General features: G+C 38.3%; 2 protein-coding genes across 3 annotated transcripts in view; one reads left to right on the forward strand and one right to left on the reverse strand.

Annotated features, from left to right (window-relative positions):
* Window positions 1-4,122: 4,122 nt before the first annotated feature.
* LOC117154690 (alpha-amylase) lies at window positions 4,123-7,533 on the forward strand. Its single transcript, XM_033329899.2, has 5 exons — window positions 4,123-4,366; window positions 4,995-5,425; window positions 5,814-6,180; window positions 6,747-7,235; window positions 7,328-7,533. Exons 1-5 carry the CDS (start codon window positions 4,187-4,189, stop codon window positions 7,337-7,339), a joined length of 1,479 nt encoding a protein of 492 aa, XP_033185790.1. The 5' UTR covers window positions 4,123-4,186; the 3' UTR covers window positions 7,340-7,533.
* A 1,176-nt stretch (window positions 7,534-8,709) lies between these two features.
* The window catches only part of LOC117154691 (uncharacterized), a 178,642-nt gene continuing 172,106 nt past the window's right edge, over window positions 8,710-15,245 (reverse strand). For both annotated transcript variants that reach the window (XM_033329900.2, XM_033329901.2), the window contains one exon: window positions 8,710-13,083. In XM_033329900.2, coding sequence (XP_033185791.1) covers window positions 12,796-13,083 — 288 coding nt within the window. In that variant the 3' untranslated portion in view covers window positions 8,710-12,795. The remainder of the gene's footprint in view (window positions 13,084-15,245) is intronic.

Here is a 15,245-nt window from a genome sequence, read left to right on the forward strand (position 1 = left end):
AACTTGAAAACCTTCTTGAAGACCTTCTTGAAAATTAACGTTGCTCGTTACGGGCGACAGATGGTAAGCGTACCAGGAATAATTATAATTTTCGACATCCTGATGATTGTGACGCAAGGCTCGAGCGAAATTTGAACGATCCATCGTGCCATACGTTATTGAGCGTTGTATCGACGTTAATGATCGATTTAAAGAGCCTGGCTGTGATAATCATCCACTGAGCGAATCTGTACGATTAAAAATAAACCTAAGTGAAGAGGCATGACTAGGAAGATAAGTGAAGCAGTAAAATGTGTTATTAGTATCGTAAAGACGTGTCTTTCTGTTGGAGGTAGCTCCGCTGGTTGCAAGTTGAGAACAGCAATTTTACAAGTAAATCGAATGCGAGCTATTTCCTAGCTGAATTTATGCGACAGTGAGACTGATTGCAAATACTATAGCGCTGTAATAGTAGTAGAATAAACGTGAAATATTGTCGAAGTAATGGTTAACTGTGTAGTGATAGACTTTCCAGTATATGTGTCACTAATTGTAAATTGCAAATATAAGAGATAATGCACATATCTCTGAATACCAAGGACAAGGAAATGGGATTATTCAAGTGCAACAAAATTACCTAGTGCAAAAATTTGAGTGACCGCTTAATTGTAATTACTTGATAACATAATCTCGTATATTTGACTTATAGTATTGCAACTTATGCAATAACGTGCTTGATACACCGTTGATTACGTTCTACTGTTACTATACGATGTAAGTAACAAAATGATTGAAATTAAATTAGAAAATTCAATTTATCATTAGAAATACTCATTCATCACCTACTTGTCGAAATATTTTTTACTCGTAACAATACTACCTGTTATTTGTTGTACCTTATTATCTGTTTTACCTGAAAATGTATCGTATTCTGGTACAATATATGCACACATTTAATCATCTTTATGTAACGATCAATAAACCAACCTGTTGGGCTACTAGTATGTTATCGCAATGATAAGTACTTCGCTCTCAAAGTACATTAATCAGATATCTTTAAAACATCACGTTCCAACCTTTTTCCCAAAATATTACAGTTTTTATCTTGATTAAATAAAATATATACAGTGTAACAAATAAACTCAACTGGCCGTAATAGTTACGATCCTCTCGTACAAAATATTTACAGTGTAGTCAAATTTTAATTATCTAAAATGTCTTATCCTAGATGATTTTGCAAAGTGAAAGCCACTATAAACATTTCCATAATTTATAGATAACAATGAAGAGAATTGTTATTGTTTAAATGATACAAACATCAAGATAAATGTAACGATTCACTGACTAATTATCTTAATGTATTGATGTCAGTTACGATAAATAGCAACATACTTTTGCTTTTACTTTCCGATGTAACTTAATTACTTGATTTTATAATATTGATAATATCGAACCGACAAACAGATTTGCCTGGAACGGGATAAATAGATTGCCGAATAACTGCATCTATTCAACTTATTTAACATACTTCAGCATCCAAAATGGACTCTAGCCTTTTACTTTAATCATCTGGAAGGCCGTAAAATTGATTGAGTCATCAGGCCGAGCGATGATCATTAAGCTTACTGATAAGCGCGATAATGTGTTCGCATTTCAAAGTAGAAATATGCAAATGAGACACAAAAGCTGGAGGGAGTTGCACAGATGACAAACTGGCCCTCCATAGAACGTAAAAATTATCTTTAAAATATTTCGCAACATTTTTTGAATTCGACAAAGATATATTTGCAAGTTTCACACTTCCTATTCCTCTCTTCATTTCTCAATTCTTGCATTCTCTACTCCATATCAAATAGACAACAACAATCCATCCCACAACTAACATTCTCCAATCCACATTCCATTCTTCATATTCATTCATTATCGTGTGATTGACATTCCCTTTTCCACATCCTGGTTCAGTAATCCCATCTAAACAAATAAATAAGGAGATGTGGGAAATATGTATAAGAGGTGAATATTTACACGATTGTAAAACAATAGATAGTAAAAGAAATTCTAAAAATCACTTAAGTTTACATGGTGACCCAACCGAAATGAGATGAACTTAAGTATAAGATAAGTACAAGACGAGTATAAGATAAAAATAAGGTCAGTGTAAGGTAAGGTAAAAATAAGGTCAGTACAAGTATAAGGATAGTACGAGATAAGTAAAATTTCCAATTTCATATTCGGAGAATATGATGTACGAATAGGTGGCACGCGGAAGCATCACTTTCTCCGAAAATTGTAGGTTGATTTTTAACATTTTTAATGTTTAACTACTCGCCTTATACATCTGCAATGTACAATGCTAATTCTTTCACAATGAATTTTTTATACAATGTGAGATCCGTGGGTCTAATATGCAAATTATCCGGGCATTAGATATGAAAAATGAAGTAGGAGTTACGATATACGTGGGTAATGGTATGTGGGAAGCGAGAACCGAGATATAGTCCGTATAGGATGGAATAGAGTAGAACTAGATTGAGACGAGATAGACTGATAAATAACAGCATTCAGACGTAATTCCAAATACAATTATACATACGACGATTTAAATTTTCTACCTTCACGTTTCATTTTTCCACAGCATTATCGCCGCATTATATAGCGAGGAGAAAGATTGGCGGATCGAAAGAAGTGGGGACAAAGAAGACCATGGTCGAAGACTGATGATGTTTGGCATTAAAACGAGCGTGCGGCGCAGCCGTGCATCGACAGCGCGGCTGAACTCGTCTGGTAGCATTAATAAATGAGGGACATCAGCTTTTAATTACGCGCCTCGCTCGTAATTGTAACCCGCAGCGAAATCGTACGCTTCCAGCCCGCTACTTTATAAGCTTCACGACGATATACGCGGCACGACCATTGATAACAACCAGCATCGCTGCCTGTTGCTGCTCGGTGCGTTGCCTGATCCTTTGCTGAATTAACGGTCGCTCTTAATTATGCTCGACCAAACGTGAAGTCAGCCTACTCGCGTTCTTCCCTTCCTGAAAATCTTTCAGGATACCAGGTCGACGATTAAGAATTTTATGGCAGATTCAATCCTTGACAACGGGAATCTTCTGGTAGGTTGAAAATAACTTAACGAGGATGTTTTGACACACGAGTGATGTATATGTTACAGGAACAACGTTAAAAATATTTGAGTATTAAATACCTCGTTTGTTTCTTGTTACAACTGAGCGAACGATGCTTCGTGAATGGTGTTTCATTACGATAATCGAGCTCTAGGTGTTTCAAGCATATATTTTTAGTAGCCTTTGAACTTGTGATTAATTATGCATTAATTATTCGCGCAAGTCACGTACTTCTATAAATTATTATTCATTTGTTATGGCTTTCATTCACGTTTGTCATGAGTCAAGATACCTATTCGTGATAAATATTGCAAATTTATTAAACAGTGTCGTATAGAGCAATATTTCTGTAACAAATATTTAGCAAATGGAAATACTTAGGGTATATACACAATCGAACTATCATTTTTATCAAACAGAATGGTGATTCAGAAATAAATATCACGTTTCATGATACTCGGGGAAATATATCATTGAAAAGAAACAACAGTTTAATAAAAAATGATACATTGTTTCTTCCAAGGTGTTTTTCACATTTATAGACGTATCTTATCATTCGTAACCATAATGCACTCAGATACTTACATTTAGCCTTTCTTCCAATAATATTACGATACTTGAATACCGATTTTTCAACGAAATCGAGAACTAGGAAAGGATAGTTGTATTTAAAACCTTTTGCTTGTGACAGTGACAATATTTCAATCGATTCTATGATTAAATAACACTAATTGTAAATGAATTCTTATTTGGTCTAAACAAATTTCCAGCATCGCACTTTTTCTTTATATCGTGTTAAATTAAAATCGAAGAAAATTTATCCTAAACCGAATGAAATCACAACATTAAAGGCTCCACTGTTCTGCTTGCTTTAACAGCTCTGTTTGTTTCATTGTCACGGCGATAAGAAGATAAGTACCGTGTATGATTTCGTGGGATAGACAATAGACCTGAGTCGCACCGATAAAACGTAGTTCGTGGCAGAGGGGTGTAGACCTTTGGATACAGAAAGCGATTATGTAAGCGACGATAGGTTATATATTAAGAAGCAGAGCATTTTGCAACACAAACTGACCACGATGTTGGCGACTGCGACGTTTTTAGCTGTACTTGTATTGGCAGCGAGTGGAGCCACGAACAAAGACCCCCACTTTGTTCCTGGCCACGATACCATCGTGCATCTTTTCGAATGGAAATGGAACGACATTGCAGAGGAATGCGAAAGATTTCTTGGGCCAATGGGATACGGTGGAGTGCAGGTATGAAATAAAATAATTTCCCGATACAAATACTATCCGTGATAAAGCCAAGTGTTTTGAAAATTGACACACATTTGCTTCGTTTGACGTATAAAAATTTCTTGAATGTTTGTTATCGATTAAATTATACGAATAAAGAAAAATGAATTATTTTCAGTTAAGTCTCTAATAGAAAATTCGGGTGGTTTTAGAATCTCTTCTCACAGGTGTAAATAACAATAAAGCCCTGTATCAGCGATATCTTCAGTCGCATTATTGTTGGATTAATTTATCATTTATGATTATTATCGATCAAGTGCTTAATTAGTTTCACACAAAAAATGATATCGGAGAAATGATATCTATAAGAGGGAAACAAACATAACTCTTTTATCTGAAACCTGATTTTCACGCGTCATAATCACAACATAGTACTAGAATACAAGATAATTATCCCTTTCTACTAATCCTATTTCACGAGTTAGTAATTTATTCGAAATAAAAATTTCTTCGAAATTCATTAAATATGTACATCACTGGCTAAACTTTTTTTTTACTCGTGAATCTTCCTATTTTTTTTTTTTTTTTTTTTTTTTTATAATGTATCGAATGCATAGAATTCATTATCAACGAGATTCAATCACTGCAGGTATCACCATTACAAGAGAATCTGGTGATCGCTAACAGGCCATGGTGGGAACGTTACCAACCAATTTCCTACTTCTGGACTACGCGATCCGGCACGAAAGAAGAATTTATCAATATGGTTGCAAGATGCAACAATGCTGGTGTCCGAATTTACGTAGACGCTATCTTGAATCACATGTCCGGCAATTTGAACAATGCTCATGGCACTGGAATCTCCAAAGCAGACACGTACCACTACGAATATTATCAAGTGCCTTACCACGCTCAACATTTCCATAAACCTTGCTCGGTTAACAACTACAACGATCCACAGAACGTGCGAAATTGCGAACTGACTGGTCTTCATGATTTGGATCAGAGTCAAGAATACGTCAGATCGAAGCTGGTGAATTTCTTGAATGAAGCTGTCGACGCTGGTGTTGCTGGCTTCCGGTTTGTATAATATTTCAGGATAGATTGTCTTTTTCAGCAAAAATATTCGTCATTTCGACAAATCTTAAGAGCCGAAATATATTACAATATAGATGCTATTTATTAATTAATTATTTGTTAATTAGATTTTTGGTGAGGAACACTCGGGATTGTAGAGCTTTCGTCAACAATGATCAAGGAATTATTTATATCACAAATTGTGAATTATTTGTGTTTTAAAGTTGTTACGCTTGACTCAGTAAATGGAGTAATTTTTTTAATTTCTAATTTAAATCTCAGGTGCTCTTTTCTACCAGAAGTCTATGCTATTCTATTTTAATTAAATAAATGATTTCAATGTAACAATGTAAAATCGCGTGGGAAATTGTTAACAGTATATATAATTCAGAATCGATGCTGCCAAGCACATGTGGCCAAACGACTTGAACATCATTTACTCGAGAGTAAAGAACCTGAACACTCGGCACGGTTTCCCTCCAAATTCCAAGCCATACATATACCAAGAAGTGATCGATTATGGCGGCGAGGCAATTTCTAAACGCGAGTACAACCAACAGGCTGTGGTAATTGAGTTCAAATACGCCTCCGAACTCTCCAACTCGTTCCGGGGTAACAATCTTTTGAAATGGTTCGTCAACTTTGGAGAGCAATGGGGTCTTTTACCCTCTCAAGATGCCCTCGTGTTCGTCGATAATCACGACACGCAACGTGACAATCATCAAATACTCACCTACAAATCATCAAAACTGTACAAGGTAAGCCCTGCGTGAGAATTTGCTTTTATTTTCCAAGAAGTACTTAATTTTTTAGCGTTTACATAAAAGTGTTTTCCTTTAAGTAATTTCGCGTTAAGGTAGGCAATATTTGGAGCTTTGGAAATGATAATTATCGTTCATTTGGCTTGTAAAGCGTAGCACGAGTCGTGTGGTCACGAGGGCGTGAGTCTGCAAGTAGAATAGGTCGTTTAGTTGTCAGGCATTAGGAAGCAAATAGGAACGCTTTTCCTTCGGTGTTTCATGGGATAATCTGATTTCAATTTTGAGATACTTTTGAATGAATTACGTATGAATTACGAACACTGAATTACGTATTCCGAGAGTAATATAGAGTTCTAATATTTTATTAGATTATTTCTATGGAAACATTAAATTACGTATTCTAAGAGCAGTATAATAAAAATAAAATACCAGTATTTCTCTGAACTCTGCAAATTAGGGTGAAAAACAAAGTTCCATAAAATTACCGAATCATGGCTAACAATTATCCAACGTTTTATTCTACGATCATTCGCCTGTTATATTTTGAACTAAACTACTTGCAGATGGCGGTCGCCTTCATGTTAGCCCATCCCTTCGGTACACCGCGAGTGATGAGTTCCTTCGACTTCCAAAGCAAGGATCAAGGACCACCTCATGATGGCAATGGCAATATCATATCTGCAACTATCAATCCAGACAACAGTTGCGGCAACGGTTGGATCTGTGAACACCGTTGGAGGCAAATTTACAACATGGTTCGCTTCCGCAATGCAGTTAAAGGAACGAGCATTAAGAACTGGTGGGACAATGGCAGCAATCAGATTGCATTCTGTCGTGGAAATTCTGGATTTGTTGCGTTTAACAATGACCGGAATGATTTGAGAGCCACCCTCAAGACCTGCTTGCCTCCTGGTCAATACTGTGACGTGATTTCTGGTAACTTGGAGAATAGAAGATGCACTGGAAAGGTTGTTAACGTGCAACAGAATGGCGATGCTTATATCGAAATCTCTAAAGGAGAGGAGGATGGAGTTCTTGCTATTCACGTTGGGGTGGGTTTGTTTTAGAGATGATCGAAAGAGTATAAATTGTCATAAAGTTAAGGATAATGATTATTAGATAATTGGAAATATTTTATTTTCAGGCTAAACTGTAAACGAGTATGAAGTCAATCACTATGAATGTCGAAAGACACGAACAAGGATGCTGAAATTTGCATTATATTAAGCGATGTCTCCTGTTTGTATTACATAGATTGATCTAACGTACAATTACACGCGGACGCATCTTGTAATCAAAGAAACATTGTACCTACCTTATGAGAATAAATAAATGTTATTTAAAGTTCAAGCACACTTTTATTTGCCACGTTTGACACATACAAACTAATTTACTTATCAATTTTATAGTACGTCCGTTTCAAAGATAATGACGGACCTCTTTCTCATTATAATTATTGTTATTTCAATAATTCGAATTTCTAATTACGAAAATTTACATAGCTCGTAATAATTGAATTCAAAAACTAAAACTCACGAAAAATGTACAAGATAAGCCCTACGTGAGAATTTGCTTTTATATTCTCCCAAAAGTAATCTATTCCAAAAAGTATTTAATTTTTGAGTATTTACTTAAACGTGTATTTCGTTAAGTAATTTTGTAGTAAGGTAGACAGTATTTGAAGCTTTTAGTTAGTTTTATTTGCAAAGTACAGTACGAGGCTCGGCGTGAGTCTGCAAGTAGAATAGGTCGTTTAGTTGTCAGACATTAGGATACAAATAGGGACACTTCTCCTTCGGTGTTTTATGGGAATGCTCTGATTTTAATTTTGAGATACTTTTGAATGAAAACATTGAATTACGTATTCCGAGAGTAATATAGAGATCTAATATTTTATTAAATTATTTCTATGGAAACATTGAGTTATGTATTCTAAGAATAGTAGAAATAAAATACCAGGAAAATTAGGATGAAAAACAAAAATTCCACAAAACTAATGAACATTGCTAACAATTATCAAACGTCTCACTCTACGATTCTTTGCCTCTTGTATTTTGAACAAAACCATTTGTAGCTGGCTGTCGCCGTTATGTTAGCCCACCCAATCTGTACATCGCGAGTGACGAGTTCCTTCGACTTCAAAGGCAAAGATCAAGGACCTCTGGATGGCAATGACAATATCATATCCGCAACTATCAACCCAGACAATGGTTGGATCTGTGAACACCGCTGGAGACAAATTTACAATACGATTCGCTTCCGCAACGCAGTTAAAGGAACGAGCATTAACAATTGGTGAGATAATGGCAGAAACCATGGTTCACAAGATGTGCCACATAAAAAATAAATTTGATCATAAATTTGCTTCAAAGATAATGGGAGATTTCTTCCCAAATTCTCTGCCCTTCAAATTTTTGTATTTTTCCCCCCTCAATTAAACTCCTATTTTTGTGAAATTTTTCACACAATATCGCATGATCTTCGCGCAATTTCGGGTCTGACGAAAACAACTTGACCAGGCATAGATATTTTTCAACAAGGTTTATTTTAACAGAAACAATGTACTGTTCTTGTTCTCTTTTCACCATTAATTTCTACTATACATAATATGACAGTTAATCAGTAAAATAATACACGACAGGCTCGCGATGGAGAAATAAAAAAGGGGATGTCGGAAGGAAGTTTTTCATGGGAGAATGGTAATGATTGGATGCGGAAATAAATTGCAGAAGGAAACGAAGGGTGAAAGAAGAAAAAAAAAAATAGATGGAAAATAAAATCATCGAAGTATCACAAGATTGCCTTATCGCCCGCTTCTTCATCCCTCTTTTTCTCCAGCATGCTCGTCTCATTCTGTACATATATTCTCTTATTTATATTTTTTAAATAAGTCGATATGCATACGAATTTCCTCTCATACTTCTCCTTTCTGTATATCCTCTCCTTTCTATATCCACTTTCTTCTATCTCCAGCAAACACAAACACACGTATCTCGTAGCTCGCTACTCGTATGTCCGTTCGCACCCCAAAACGATCCTGTTGCCCGACAATTTAACGATCTCGTGCTAACGCGGTAATGATGTGCATGAACCTCTGCTACGAAACTAAATAAAATACTACGGGTTCTTCTTCTGTAAAAGCACGATATAAATAAATGCTTAAGCATTATGTACAATGATCTCGTTTTAAGTAAAAGCCGCTAGCTCGGTTAATGTCCGCTCGTGTCGTCCAACCTTCCGTTTATTCATTTTTCAAAATGTTTCGCAGATCGTCTGTTCAATATAATAAAATTTTCGAGAAACTTTGTACTTGTCTAATAAGAACGAATGAAAGGAAACAATTAAGAATTGAAAATGAACTCTGAAAAGTGTAATATCTTTGGGTCGCAGGTAACCATAACAGTTTGAGTTTGATTCGGGACAGGTTGTTTAATTTTAATCTGTGTTCTATACCTCGTCCGATATATGCCATTAATTGTTTTACTAAATTGTTAACGTACTACTAACATGTAACGGTCAAAGTATGTAAAGGATCGCGGATTTACCGAAAGCTGGAAGTACGAGCAGATGTACTGTGCGCGAGAACGCGCGTATAAGTGTATGTATACATAATATTTATAAACGTATAATAGTCTGCAGTAAATTCAGGCTAATGTAAATCTAAAAATACTGCTCGTCTCACGACTTATCAACTCTTCCATTTCTAACAATCGTCCTGGGCGACTCGCTCGTCTAAGAATATCTCTCTTTCTATTTACGACTAAATTGTTATTACATGAATACAATAAGGCAACGGGTTTACTGCTAAATAAATAAACGTTAAACGTTGTAAATAAGAGAGGGAGAAGATTAATTTACAATGTTTTCCCTAAATTATATTTACGGGTCCGTCCATCTCGTAAATCTATATCGATTTCCAACGTATCGGCTTCTAATTTGTATTCTCGTGTTTCTGTAATGTCGTGTCTATGCGTGTATGTATGCGTTTGTGTGCGTTACGTATACATATTCTTTATAGGTATATGAATGTTACCCGCTCGTGGATTTTCTCCGTGTGGTTTGCACGTAGAACGTTAGCAAAAATATAATTTAGTATATTTTATCATTTATAATTCATTCATATAAAAACTTTGTTAAAATATATAAAAGAAACAACGATTTGAGCAAATACGTATCATCCTATCGTACAGCTAGATATAAGTACCGTGTCGAAGAAACGTTCCCTTTCGTCGTTATTGCACATAAATTCTTCGTCTTTCCTTTTTCTTTATTTCTTCGCTAATAAAGTGTTGTCTCTTTTTCATTTTTTCTTCTTAGCATACTTTCTCTCACGCTCGCCCTCTCGTTCGCACAACTGTTTCACTCATTCGTTTTTCACACGCTCTCACTAAACAACAAATTGTTCACTTAGTTCGTTCGATATATTATACCTACTGCGGTATGTACTTATTTAATATTTCCTTTTTATTTCTTATCGTCATTTACGATTTTAATTCTTCACACGACGATGAAGATTAGAATCGTCGTTCGACGCTTTACTATCTGTGTTTGTCGGACTTGGTGTTTCCGCGAAATTATTCGAGTTCATCTTGGATGACTATTATCGCTTCGAATGCTTCTAACTGCATTATTTAGAATATATTTACAATCTCTGTTATCCAATAGACATTTTCTAATGCTTTGCATTAATGAAATTGTACGTAGTATCGCAGAATTATTTTATTATTATTTCGTATCTTATCTTTAATATAGCATTTCATCCCTTGTACAGTATTCAAATTCAATTGAAAGATGTTACAAATATTACTAGGACATTTTATATTTCAGCGACAAGCAAATTAATGTATTTGCTTGATTTCTAATCTACAAATTTATCGTACAACAGAACTCGAATAATTTTTCTCGGTACAATGAATCTTTCTCGCTCGAAAGCTTCAATTTCAGGTAACAAAGAGCAGCATCGATGAGCATTACGAATTTCTAACTGACGTTAAAAATTGCCAATTGTCTCCATTGTTTCGTTCATCTAAGAAAGGCTAGCCTTGTGGAAGACTTTTTAAAGATAGAGGCACTCGTTTCGTTGATCTCGCAGAATGTACATTAATTCGCGCTTTAATCATTCTAAAACGTTAATTTCCATCGCTAAGTCGATATTCCGGAGATTTCGAGGCTATTAGTTCCGCGTGAAACCGATCTTGAAATCCTGACACGTTAATTGCTCACGAAGAATCGAACATGTTGCTTCCGGTTGGCCATTCTTTTTTTTTCTCCAACCGAAGGATGTAATTTGAATAAGCACGCAAACCAAGCGGTCTAATCGCTAATTACTATCCCAATTAATTTGATTATCACGCAGCGTCATCTCTTTTATGCTCATCGCGTGTCTATTTCTAATTTATAAGCGGCAGAACGCGAGAATGCTAACACTTGTTAGTCACCCTCCACTTCCTGCTCGTCGAAGAGAATCTGTTAGCATGACCAGCGGTACAAGTCTCTTAAGAACCGGACAAAGGAATTACAAATTAAAGAGAATCGCACCGTTGGAAGATTTCACGAATGAAATTCTGAATCGGGCTGCCCAGATTCTCTGGACAAGTATTCTTGTTTCAGGCACTGGCGATCATCCTAAAGGTTTACGATTTAATTAAAGGATACGGTAATCGTCGATTGAAAATTTCATTTTAAATTCGATGGTTTGCCGAGCTTTCGGATCAGCGTGCGGACAAGAAGTTTACTAGAAGATGTCTTATTGACTTATTACACTTCCTTTATGTTTCTTCCTTATAATAATCGTTGTAGTCCAAAGTTATAAAAATTTGGATGTAGATAAAGCTTACGGTTTAACGATTTAAATATCTGAAGATGTAATTTCATTACATCAAAATCGCACGCTACATTCGTCGGAACAACGTTATATGAATAGGAACGAAAAAAGGAATTCATTTATACGTACGTAACAATGAGAATTCTGTCAAAAATGAAATCAAACATGAAATACCATCTTCATTCCAAAAAGTAAAAGAACAACAAATCCTCTACAAACTTCTTATCCACACTTCAAACTCTATATCGAATCAACGTAAAAAACTAAGTCTTCTGGCTACTCAACCTTCGCATTTCCAATCTTCGCTCTCTTTCTCGAAGAGTCACCTACTCCCACGCACAATTTCACCCGATTCCACGAGCCAGTCATCTATAAGTAAGTACAACGCAGCAAAGTGAAATTTCGCCTCCAAGACGGAGCAATTTTTCTCCAGGTACTCTCTCTTTCTCTCTCTCTCTCTCTCTCTCTCTCGCTCTCGCTCTCTCTCTCTCTCTCATAATATACATATACATATGTATATATACGAAACTCTTTCTCGTTGTCGAACGTCCAAGGAAAAAGGAATATAACATGAAGGACAAGGCGGAGCCTCCGGAACTCCACAGCGTCCGCGGTCACGTGTACGCGCTGTCGCGTAGTCCGCGTCACTGTTTGATGGGCTTCTTGAAGACGACTTCCGGCTTGCGTATGGGACGTGATACGCGCCGTTCTATCCTGAGGGCCCTGTTCGGGTCCGTGGAGGGCGTGACCGTGCCCTCCGGGCCCAGAGGAGTCTCCGCCATTGTTTGTCAGTTTCCTGTGCTGCTCGGCCGCCTTCCAGGCAACTGTTGTTGCTGTGGTTGCTGCTGGTGTTGCTGTTGCGACGCGGCTGCCGCAGCCGCGGCCGCGTTCAATGCCGGCAAAGGTGTCTGATGGCAGTGCGCACAGTGCAAACAGACCGTGCAAGCGCCCAGCTTCCGGGCTAACAGCGCGCGAAGCTTCAGGGCTGGACCTAGCTTCATTCCCATAGGCCCGGTTAAATGATCCTCCGAAAGAAGGGGCAATGCCGCTCCATCGATCCGGTGCTCGCGGAAATTCTGCAAAAGAAACAAGGACGATGGTTATTTCTATTTGACAGCTTCGGTTCTTATTGGAAAAAGATTCGACGGTGTCTGGATGCAAAGGTAAAAATTCTTTGTTGCACAGTTCCTAACAAGGTATATAACGTTCTCAAAGGACATTTAATAGATTTATCAAAGTGATCCGCTCTTTAAGTCTGTGTCAAATGTGAAAACGTGATAACGACACGAGGTTTAAGAAACACGCGACCATTACCCGTAGAAAGCGGAACAGAAAGACGTGGGAATTATTTCTACCATAATTCAAACCAAGAAAAATACAACGAGGTCTCTAAACACTCCAAACCGCCTTAAAATAAAATGCCAAAAACAAACACTCCGCTCCGCCAATTAAAACCACCTTCTCTTCATGCTCATTCACAATGATCATGAACAATGACACCCACGCGTGCACCCACCGGTCGTCTGAATCAGCGGAACCCACGCGTGTTCCTGAACGCGTGGCGTGACCCACGACCCAGCGGAAGGTCGCGCGTTCCGCGCGGTGTCTCTTCTCGTTGCGCAACAAGCGGCATCCTCAGCGGCGTGGAACGCCGCGCAGCGCTCGCTCATTAAACCTCCGTTCCGCAAAAAGTCGGCTCGAGCTGCCCGCTACGGATAGAATCACGGTGCAGGACGTAGCAAGAGGAAAGAGGCGGAACGGCGGAGGAAGGAGGCGGAAGAAGAAGAGGAGAGAAAAAAAAAGGACGGGCGTTTCATTCACGGGGGCCACACGATCGTAATTGCGGCTGCAACTCGCCGCGATTTACCCCCGCTTAGCGTTGCACGGTTCGCGGCCACTCACATCGTACTACGATCGTTTGCCCGTGTGCGCTCCGTTCGCGAGCACAGAATACGCCGATCGCTAGCTTATGAATGAAATATTCAGCGTTCTAACGCGAACGCCGCACGCAAACCCCAGACCGGTCTTCGTCCTGGTCTTCGTGCATTCCGCGAACGCCAGCCGAACATCCAGATCCAAGTAAGTCGAGTGGTCGGCTTTTACGAAGCTGAGGAACGATTTAGATTTGTTTCCAGCTTTCGTTCAGCTTTCGTGGCAAAAGAGTTCGAAGATAAATGTTCGCGGTGGTGGATCTCTAGGTTGAATAGTTCGCATCGACTCGGAGGACGAAGCTCCGGTGGAAGTTTTCACTGTACGAAGTTATTTCGAAACCCTACGAAGTTACAGTGGGAAGCATTCGTTCTTATTCTACGATATGTGTTAAGATAAGATATGTGTTATGCAATAATATAGGCTTCGTTTAGATAAAAAAGAACTTTTTACAAGTTACGGAAGACTTGGAGCGAACTAAACAAAATAAACGGCTGTGGCATTCATCTTCGATTAGAAAGTTCCCTTTCGTTAACTCGAACTCAAATTTTCAGAGCGCGTTAACCAAGGTATAATCTCTCACAATCGCCACTTTGAAAAAGCCAGTTTCTCCGACCGTTCTCAGCACACGGTTACAACAAGCGCAGGCAACCGAGTAGCGAAGCTGGAAAGTTATTCCTCGTCGGCCGGCTCGCTGACTAATTACAAGAAAAGGACAAGAAGGAGGATCAACGAACTTGCACAAATTATCCCGTGCCGCGGTTCTCGCTTTACACGCCGTTTACTCGCGTGAACCTCGCGGCTCGGTGCACGGCTAATTATCCCGTTTCTCCCTTGCAGCTGACACTGTGATCGCGCCAGAATACGGCCACGGGGAATACACAGGGCCATCTATCACGGGCGACATGGCCAACATTGTTTCGAATTTCCGATAGCCACGCTAACGGTATGCGAAAGCGGGCGAACGTAAGAATGGAAGCTCGTCGCGCTTACCGTTTTCTTACGCGTGAACGTTAATTAGCCGAGTTGTTAGCTGCTACAAGACAAAACAGGGTCATGGGATCGTTATTAGATGCAGACGCGAGGCCTGTTTCACGCCATCGAATCGTGCACGCTGGTTTCGGCTCGTTTGGGCCAAAGCGCAACAAACTGTATCAGAAATATTCGTACGAGCCACGAAGATCTATGATCACACATTCCTCTAAATATTTTCGAAAAATGATAAGTCGAAGAGAAGCGTTTGATATCTGTCCATGTTGGTGGATATTGCGATTGGATTTAGTGATTTGGTTGAGGCGTCGATTTGAGA

The sequence above is a fragment of the Bombus vancouverensis genome, chromosome 11, assembly GCF_051014615.1.
Source record: "Bombus vancouverensis nearcticus chromosome 11, iyBomVanc1_principal, whole genome shotgun sequence".
Lineage (NCBI taxonomy): Eukaryota > Metazoa > Arthropoda > Insecta > Hymenoptera > Apidae > Bombus > Bombus vancouverensis.

What these genes read in the sequence shown, in the direction of transcription:
- LOC117154690 (XM_033329899.2), top strand. Translation starts at nt 4,187, where the DNA reads ATGTTGGCGACTGCGACGTTTTTAGCTGTACTTGTATTGGCAGCGAGT. An exon ending in TGGGATACGGTGGAGTGCAG is followed by an intron (nt 4,367 to 4,994) that starts GTATGAAATAAA and finishes CAATCACTGCAG; the next exon opens with GTATCACCATTACAAGAGAA. An exon ending in GCTGGTGTTGCTGGCTTCCG is followed by an intron (nt 5,426 to 5,813) that starts GTTTGTATAATA and finishes TATATAATTCAG; the next exon opens with AATCGATGCTGCCAAGCACA.